At 33.4% G+C, this 9929-nt stretch overlaps 2 protein-coding genes across 2 annotated transcripts; one reads left to right on the forward strand and one right to left on the reverse strand.

The window, feature by feature from the left end:
- Window positions 1-4441: 4441 nt before the first annotated feature.
- On the reverse strand, window positions 4442-6001 carry LOC127087585 (SNF1-related protein kinase regulatory subunit gamma-like PV42a). The gene is made up of 3 exons (XM_051028490.1): window positions 5446-6001; window positions 5008-5371; window positions 4442-4936 (listed from the first exon to the last, which is right to left on the reverse strand). Exons 1-3 carry the CDS (start codon window positions 5892-5894, stop codon window positions 4586-4588), a joined length of 1164 nt encoding a protein of 387 aa, XP_050884447.1. The 5' UTR covers window positions 5895-6001; the 3' UTR covers window positions 4442-4585.
- A 1292-nt stretch (window positions 6002-7293) lies between these two features.
- Window positions 7294-8945, forward strand: LOC127087586 (protein TOO MANY MOUTHS). The gene has a single exon (XM_051028491.1). It carries the CDS (start codon window positions 7350-7352, stop codon window positions 8847-8849), a length of 1500 nt encoding a protein of 499 aa, XP_050884448.1. The 5' UTR covers window positions 7294-7349; the 3' UTR covers window positions 8850-8945.
- Window positions 8946-9929: the final 984 nt, after the last annotated feature.

Raw genomic sequence — 9929 nt, forward strand, 5'->3', positions numbered from 1 at the left:
CTGAAGATGAGAATGCATGAAAATAAATTTCTTGATAACTTGAATGTATGCATGAAAGAATGCAATGGTATGCAATGGCGTGTAAATGGAAGCAATGCAAATGCATTTTTTTCCAAGTGCAGGGTCTCATAAATCCGAAAGGCAGCTAAATCTGACTGCTTGATACACATGATTATCAATGGGAATAATCTAGGGTTTACCAAGGTCCCTAGAGTCATGGATTCTCCAAGAATATTTGCCGCTTACGGTAAATTAATTTTCGGGTGTCAACTTCTTCAAGGGAATCTATTCTGGGTGAGGTCTTCGTACCGACCCTTACGAGAAAAACATCTCGGGGCCCCGTACTACGTGACCATCAACATTAAAGTTCTAGACAAGGTTCTCAGAGTCATGGATTTCCTTGAATGTTTGCTGCTAATATGAAATTACTTTCAGGCATTAACTCCTTCAAGGAAATCTATTCAGAGTGAAGTCTTCGCACCGACACTTACGAGAAAAACATCTCGAGGACCCGCACTACATGACCATCATTCCTAGTTGGCCAAAGCTTCAATGTTCTACAAAGGTCTTTAGAGTCATGGATCGTAATGAAAACATTGAAGCTTACAGAAAAATACTTGTCGGACGACAACATTCTCAAAAGAATATACTCTAAGTGAGATTCTTGTATCGACCCTTATGAGAAAAACATCTCAGGAGCCTACACCACTCAACCTTGTCATATCTTATGTTTTTCTTCAGACTCGGGTATATAGTCTTTCCCACAATGTTTGAAGCAATCGACGTATCCATATAAAGAGCTCATGAGATCCAAGTAACAAATATAAGATAAAGGCAAGAGATATAAGAAAATGAATGAACAAAGCTAACAATCATCGCTAATCTAACTAAGTTAGGCTTGAATCTCTCTAGCTTGGAGCTAAGTCCCCAACAACGTCACCAATTGTTGTACCTAGAAAAATATGATCCTTCGTGAAGCGCATTGCACGCTTGCGGAAAATGATTCGATTAGAGTTTCCACCGAAATTTATTTATTCCAATGAAGGAAAGGGAAAATATCAATAAAAATCTTTGAAAAGAAAATGGTCGTCACAACCAAAATCGGGTTCTGGAATCGATTTCGTAAGGGGAATGTATTAGCACCTCTCATGTCCGTTGTACTCAACGTAACCCTTTTAGTTAAACTTGTGGTTGAATGTTAGCTTATGTTGTTTGTTTCCTTCGAGTGGTAAAGGATTAAAGATAAAAAATAAAAGGTCGCAAAAAGTTTTTATTAGTGGGCTTGACGAGATTGCAGGTCTCGCTCCTGCGTATCCTCTGGTATAATGAGGAACTCAAAGCTTCGTAGTTCAGGGTGAAGGCTATGACTTTTGTTTTTTTTATTGGACAAGTGTTTAGATCGCATTCTAACAGTTAAACATTGACTTGTTTACTCGCGGTGGAGACTTAAGCGCTAGTTTGTATTCGCATTATAAGGGACTAAATAATGTTCTTTTGAAAAAAGAGTTGTTGTCGCACGGGGGAGAATAATTAGGTTTGATTTGTTTGAGTATGTTTTAGACTTGAAAGACAAACATTCTTGACTTGCAAGCAACTACTACTTGGGTCTAATGTTTCAGGACTATGACTAGGCCTTTTACCCAGGTAGTCTTTTTCTTTCAATTTATTTGTGAAAATGTTTGAATAGTTATAAGTATTTTGAATGAAAGAAGAACACTTGAGCTTGCAAGAAATTACTACTTGGGCTTAGTGTTCAAGACTATGACTGGACCTTTCACCCATGTAGTCTTTTTCTTTCAATTTATTATGGAATTGTGACGTATTTGTATTTTTTTAGAGAAAGACAGATTATTTATGGCTTGCAAGCAATTACTACTTGGACCTTATACATCGAGACTATTACTGGACCTTTCACCCATGTAGTCTTTTTCTTTCGTTATTATGAAATGGTCATCATATGGATTAATCGTTTTGAAGTTGATTATAAAAGGAGTTTGACGTTGGATCAAGCGTTTGATTTGCATTTGAATGGATTATGAAAAATTGTTTGTGTATTGAAGTCGACAGTGAAAATGGTTTGATTTGAACTGATTATGAATTAAATCGAATTGATGGTTTGAAAATGATTATTGAAATGATATTTAAACGGTCTTGAAATGATGATAACATAAGTCAATCAATTTTTAATTAACAAATTTAATTGATTAAAATTTTGTTAGATCGATTAATTAAGCTAATTAAGATTAATTATTAGAGTTATTTGATTAAATTAAATAATCAAGTTAATTAAAAATTGATAAAGCAAAATTAAATTTTTGTAAGCAAACTTTAATTAATTAATTAATTTAGTTAAAATGAAAAAGGAATAAGGAAATAGCGATGGAATCGGGACGGGATGATTAAAGCAAGTTAGCCACAATGTACTCAAAGTCGGTTTGTACATAGAGACAACGAAATCGAATTGTCGAACGTAAGGGAATGAAACGCGGAGAAATCGTATCAATATATCAAATGAAAATCCAACGGCATAACAATATATAATTGATGTCGACATTCCATATTAAAATCCGATTTCCATAGCAAAAAGTAAAATCCAAACAACAACAATAATATTATTTACAAAAGTATACCAATCCAATCTAAAGCAAAAGAAACTATAATACTATAGCAAAAACAAAATCAAAAAACTATATTATTTACAAAATTATACCAGTCCAATCTAAAGCAAAAGGAGCTACAATATTGCAACAAAAACAAAATCATAAAACTAAATACATACACTGCACCATAAAGATTTCAAACCAACATGTCTACCATAATGCAAAGTTAACAACTTATATACCAAATTCAAACCAATATGTCTACCAATCTGTTGAGATGTGAGGAAAGTGAGCACGGTGGTTTTTGGTTTGTGATCGTCGCCGGAATGGTGGAATGTGTTGAAGAGGTTTTGTGAAGGTGTGTGTATTGATGGTGAAAGATAGAAGCGAGGGAGGGTGAACTTCAATTTTTTATGGTGGTGATTTGGAATGGGGTTGTGGTATGCTTGAAGGGTGTTTTTTAGTGGAGAAACAGACAAAAAAAGACAATGAGAGTGATTAGTGTTGTTATTTCGAAGTCCTTGAGAGAGATGAGAGGAGTATTCTTTTGTGAGAACAAAGGGAAGATTCGTAAGGGAGAAAAAGGTCCTTGGGGATCATTTTTTATTTGTCTCTATATTCAATCCTCTCAACAGAAAAATATATGGTTTTTTTACCGAGATAACCCAGTTTTTCAAAAAAAATTCCCAAAATACCCCAGGTTTCAGAAAAATTCCCAAAGTACCCCACTTTTAAGAGGAGGCGCCAATTCAATTGGCGACTCCCTTAAAAAAGCCTCAAATGACAAAACCTCCAACATTAAAGTTGTATATCTTTTCAAGACAATGAATTTGGACATAAATTTTGCATCATTTGGATTTTTTATGAGAAAGTTATGGTCAGTTGAAGTTGGACTTCTGATGTTTTCAACTATTATTTGACCTTTAATGTTTTGTATTATCACATGTGTTTATTTTAGAATTATGAAATTTTGTCCAACATAACAATTTAAGTAGACATATCAAATTTTCCAATGCACTTGGTCCCACCTCAAAATAATAAAAAATGAGTGAGTTAGGTCCTTGCGAAGTTGACCCAAAATTAGGGTTTCTGTCAAAATGACCTATAATGTTTTGAAATGAATGATGAGCTTCCAAGTTTCAAATGGATTTTTGATGAACATGAAAGTTGTTCATATGGCGACTCTTCTTAAAACTTGAATGGAGGCGCCAATAGGCAGGTGCCCTAGCCAATCCAATTGGCGCATATGTGTAGGTTTTAAGAGGAATCGCCAATTCAATTGGCGACTCCCTCATAAAATGTCTTTTTTGTCTTATAAATAGATGCGTTGTGTGACCAACTGTTCCACAACTCATATAATTATTTGGCTATCATGTTTGGTGTTCGTCGCCGATATGGTAAGGTGATTTATGCAAGAAACAAACCTCAAATGCTGATGCTGTTTTGGAACATCACCACGTTCGATCAACTGAAGAGGGAGCTGGTTCGATGGTTAGACGGGAAAATACCATGTAAGTGGAGGCGCCTCAAAGACTGTCAAGGCCCTAAATATTAACATTTTATGTGAGAGAGTAATAATAATTAAGTAATTAATGCAAGATTACATTTAAACATTTTTGCTTATTATACATTTTTGCTTACTTATTATCTTTTAATAATAATATATTTTTGCTTATTATCTTTTAATAATAATAAAATAATTAATGCAAGAATACTTTTGAACATTTACTTATATTTAAAAAAATATTAAAAGATTTTGGGGAGTAGCAAACTACATACTTGTTACATTACACTATTAGTTAAAGTTGCATTAAATCATTTAATGAATGCAAACCATGTAGTTGATTTAACTTGCTTTTTTATAATTTGAAACCAAAACTTTACATCATAAGAACTGCTCCAAAAAACCAAACAACATACGTAACTAAGAAAAACATTGATTCAGATATACTACTGCAACATTTTCACAAGTTAAATAAACATATTCATGTATCTGAATCTGATAACATAGATTGCCTTATAACTCTAATTACATCACTAAGAGACACAACACCTATAAGCAAACCCGCTTGATCAACCACCCAAACCCTATGAACATGTTTCGCAACCGCCTTGTCGATTACCTCAGACAAAGTGGATTCAGCATAGCATGTGACAAGCTCCCTTGTAGAGTTACCGATATCATTCGGTTTATCAGATGCTGTGTACAAAGGACTAGTTGCAATTTGTTCAGTGAATGCCAATGCACTTATTCCCAACCATGACTTCAATGTGTTTATGTAACATCCTCTTAAATCAGTGGCAGATAATGTTCCAACAAGTTTCCTGCATCTTCCCTGCAAAAGCATCATTAATTTTAGATAAAAGTTATCATTTTAAGGACACTAATAAGGAAGAGATAACTTGCATTGATGTGTTGTTTGTGATCATCCTCACAAACATCAGAAGCTCTAACAATAGGGAGAGCATTCAGCATAGCAGCTTTCAAGCACTTGATGGCATCAATGAGTTTTGTGCGATCAGTGATGGCATAAATCCTCTCAGTGATAGCTCCCAAATCTTGAACAGTACGTGAATGTAGAGTGCTTTGTAGTTCATTGCTATGATCTTTCAAGAACCTAAGCACATCCATTTGAGTAAGCATTTGGTAACTTGAAGAAGACTCAACAAGTTCAACTCCAGGCGATATGTTTGTGTTCTCTATCTCGCTGTCAGTAGGTACCATAGCTCTATGCACTCCTTTGCTCAACACTTCCATACAATCTAACAGACTAACCAGAAAAGCGAAATTCGTTCACGTCTCTGATTAAAACAAAACTTAAAGAGATATGAAAATTTTAAGAACCTGGTATTAGGGTTGAGTGTCCACAAGCTAAGACCTTCAAAGGAATGACCAATGATGGAAGAAACAGGAACAGACATTCTTTGATCAAGATCTTGAATAAGATAATCACCGTTACTCAAATGATCATCACCAGCTATATGAGCAACAATATCAAGCATAGTAACCATTCCTATATAATGTTTCCTTACAGCTCCTGTTTGTTTATCAGACTCAACAATCATTGATCCTCCTGCTCCGATCCACTGACCTGGCGGCGCAGCCACCGGAACCGCCACTACTTTGTTTGCTACAAGTGTGTTCATTGTTTGTCCTAATGAAGCTGTGTACGGTATTTCCACTAGTCTCTTCTTATTCACCATCAAATCCTTTACTTTCCTCTCGTTTAGCTTCATGCTGTTGCTGTGTTGCATTTGTACTGTGTGATTGTGATCTTTAAACTGGTTCTGCATGTTTCCTATTCTTCTTAATGGATGCTTTTTGATAGAAATAGGAAGACTGTTATAGCATGAGGAATCAAAGATATATAGAAAATATATATATATATTTAGGATAGGATGTGTTCAATTGCTCATTCTTTTCCTTTTGTTGAGTGGTGTTATACGGTTGTTATTATTATACGTGTTGTCTTAAGATAGAAATATTGAGCATGCATGTTATGGTCTTGCCACGTACACTTGTTTACTAGATGAGACATCAAAGATTCATGTAATGGCGACACCACTACCCTTTATCTAAAAGACCATAAATGCCATAGAATCAATGCAAAGAACATGCAGCACATACATTGCCCAATTCACCAATGAATAAGCACTAGTTCCACTACTTTCTTACAGCTATTTCTACTACTTTTTTACAACTATTTCTTGATATCCTATACCAATATTGATGACACAAATACTACTTTGTATATTGTTCTCTTCCTTATTGAAATGACAATACAACTTACTTATTGAAATGACAATACTACCAAGTCTTTATATAGATCCGAGAGACTTCTATTATAAGAATTTATAACAATTAAGTTCTATTATTAGACCACTAATCTCTTAGTCTTTTCACTATAAGAATTTTTTATCTTTCCATTAACTTCTAAATTAAAACTCACTTAAAATAGCATTTAAAGTTTATTCAACAAAACTAATAATTTTTTATTTAAAAAAAACCGTCTTTCTTTTTCTAAAAATCTAATCAGGTTTTCTTTTTGAAAATATTAAATTTTTCTCAAAAATATCAATTTTTAAAAAAATATATATTTTTTAATATATTCAAAAAATCAACTATATTTATATTTTAAAAAATTGATTTTTTTTATTTAAAAAAAAGGATTTTTTTATTTTCACAAAAAAAGTGTTTTTTTTAAGTTTTGAAAAAAGAAATTTAATTAATTTTTCAGAAAAAAAATAGTTTTCAAAAATATTTATTATTTTTAAAATATATATTTAAAAAAAATAAAATATTTTATTTTAAACAAATTATATTTTAAACCCCTCATTTAAATCCCTAAAAAAATAAAATGACTAGACTTAAAAATAAGGCCAAAAAAATTATTAATTTAGTAGAAAACCTAAAAAAAATGGAATCAAAATAGGAGGCCTAATTGTTGGCCTTTATGTTTTTTTTTTTTTTTGACTCCGTCCATTATTGAATAATAAGAGCCGTTGTATTCACCCAAATAACCTTTGAAAGTGAAGAATCATGTGAATAACATAAATGACCAAATTCAAACACATTTATTACTATTCTCTCATTTCTCGTGACCACATTTACTCCAACCCAATACACAACACCAACTCATTAACCCCATTCATTTATTACATCAAAACAACAACACCTCTATAAATAATATTTGTCGCATGATCAAATCAAACACAACACAACACAAACTCTAAATTCAAAATATCATCATGATTCGTATCAATCGCAAAAATTGTCCCTTATTATGTTTCACTATGTTGTTGTTTTGCTCTGATTTAGCAATGCCATACACGGTTGAGATTTCTGATTCTAATAACTCCACCGTGCCTTCTAGTTCCACACCACTAATTGATGCCATTTCCACCAAACAAGACAACGCCAAAACCGATTGTCGCGAACAACAAGCGGTTTATGATATTATGAAGGCAACTGGCAACGATTGGGCCACCGACATTCCCGATGTTTGTCGTGGTCGGTGGCACGGTATCGAATGTATGTCTGATAAGGACAATGTTTACCACATTGTCTCCCTCTCCTTTGGTGCTCTCTCCGACGATACGGCTTTTCCCACGTGTGACCCCACACGTTCCACTATATCACCTTCTATCTTAAACCTCCCTCATCTCAAGACTCTTTTCTTTTACCGTTGTTTTAGTTATAATCCTCATCCTATACCATCTTTTTTGGGCCAATTGGGCCCATCATTGCAAACACTTGTTCTAAGAGAAAATGGACATATAGGCCCAATTCCGAATGAGTTGGGAAATCTTACTCGTCTTAAGGTTCTTGATCTTCATAAAAATAACCTCAATGGTTCCATACCGGTTTCGTTGAACCGGATAACCGGTTTAAGATCCTTGGATTTGAGTGTTAACCGGTTAAGTGGTTTGATACCCAATTTGACTTTACCAAATTTAAATGTATTGGACCTGAACCAAAACCGTCTAATAGGCCCAATCCCTTCTACTATTTGGGAGTGTCACTCTTTAATTAAACTCGATTTCAGCCGCAATAGGCTATCGGGCCCAATAGGCCCAATACCAGAGAAACCAAAAGGCCTAAATGATCTTATGCTTATGGATTTGAGCTTCAACCGTATTCAAGGCCCATTTCCATCTTCACTAAAAGGCTTGAGTTCACTACAGGCCTTAATTCTCAAAGGAAACCCAATGGACTCAACAATTGTGCCCGGCGACGGGTTCGACGGTATGAACGATTTAATGATCTTAATTATGTCGAACACGAATTTGCACGGCCCGATCCCAGAGTCATTGGGTAAATTACCCAACCTCCGCGTGCTTCATCTCGACGGGAACCACTTCAACGGGTCGATCCCGAAAAACTTTCGAAATTTAAAAAACTTAAGTGAGCTTAGGCTGAATGATAATGGGCTAATTGGGCCAGTCCCATTTGAAAGGGAAACAGTTTGGAGAATGAAAAGGAAGCTAAGGTTAAACAACAATTTGGGCCTTTGTTATGATGCAAGTAGTGGGCTTGGAGATAGTGTGGGCTCTGATTTTGGTATCGGTTTGTGTGAGAGTTCAAGCCCAGGTTTGGTTAGAACAGTGCAACATGTTTCAGACATGAAAAAGCCCAGCCCAATAACAACATCAATCCATGATGTTTCAATTTCATCGTCCAAATCTGTACTCACAAGCCCATTGGGCCTAACTACTTTTATTCTCTTTATTACTTTAATTTTCTTGTAAGTAAAGTATATATTCCTTTAGTATAGCATAGGAAAAGAATCTTAGAAAGACCTTGTAATACTGTATTAGCAATATAAATGTTTTTTCAAATTTTAACTTTTTCATGCTGATTTTAATGAAAAACAGATTGTAAGTATATTTTGTTGTTAGAAAAGACAAAACTTACCTAGTACCTACACTATCATGGATGATGTAGATGTTTTCTGAAAGTGTTATAATAGCTACCCTTTCATTGCACCATAAATCAAATTTATGTATCAATCATATAGTTTGTGTGTCCAAATCTGCAATTAGTATCATTTAAGGTGCACGTGCTTAAGAAGATATGCGGGCTTATGTTTGAATTTACATACTTCGTCAAAAAACAACAAGAACATGGTCAACAAATTTTAATATAATTTGTGATCTTTTTCCCTTTTTTGGGGGGTTCCAAGTCTTTGTTTTGTAATCTTGAACTATACTACTTGAAATATGATAGTAGTCCAAATTAGGTTCACATGTTATCTCTAATAAAAGGTTTTTGAGGGTGTAATACTATTATTCAAGTGTTATACTAATGTAATTTGACTCATCAATCAAATTACATTTGGATAGTGTTGCACCATTCAACAACTTTTGATTGATTTAGTAAATTTTAAGAGAAGATTCAACAACAATAAAAAAATAACAATTAAATTAAATAATTCAGTAGATAAAGTTTTAACCTAAAACAAATCAAATAAATAAATAATTCATTAGATAAAGTTTTAACCTAAAACAAATCTAAAATTTATGTGCATAATAAAATTAAATGTATAGATAAAAAAAATTAGAGAGATAGCATAAATGAGAGAGAGAGAATTTTATAGCAATTGAATTTACACGTGTCTCTTATTTTTGAAATTTAAGAGAATATACTTAAATATTTTTTGCAACTAAGATAAAATTTTATTTCTAAGTTTTACGAAAATAATACATATCAATTGTTTTTAATAAATTTTACGAAATTAATATGTATCCAAAAGTTAGTTTTTAAATGTTAAGTTAAATATTTTTGTCTTTATCGTGGATTGAATCATCGACATTGTGGTTTAATTTATT

The sequence above is a fragment of the Lathyrus oleraceus genome, chromosome 5, assembly GCF_024323335.1.
Source record: "Lathyrus oleraceus cultivar Zhongwan6 chromosome 5, CAAS_Psat_ZW6_1.0, whole genome shotgun sequence".
NCBI classification, from domain to species: domain Eukaryota; kingdom Viridiplantae; phylum Streptophyta; class Magnoliopsida; order Fabales; family Fabaceae; genus Lathyrus; species Lathyrus oleraceus.

Coding starts and splice junctions, on each gene's coding strand:
- LOC127087585 (XM_051028490.1), bottom strand. CDS start 5,894: ATGCAGAACCAGTTTAAAGATCACAATCACACAGTACAAATGCAACAC. Junction 5,372..5,445: donor ACACTCAACCCTAATACCAG/GTTCTTAAAATT, acceptor TTTTCTGGTTAG/TCTGTTAGATTGTATGGAAG. Junction 4,937..5,007: donor ATCACAAACAACACATCAAT/GCAAGTTATCTC, acceptor ATGCTTTTGCAG/GGAAGATGCAGGAAACTTGT.
- LOC127087586 (XM_051028491.1), top strand. CDS start 7,350: ATGATTCGTATCAATCGCAAAAATTGTCCCTTATTATGTTTCACTATG.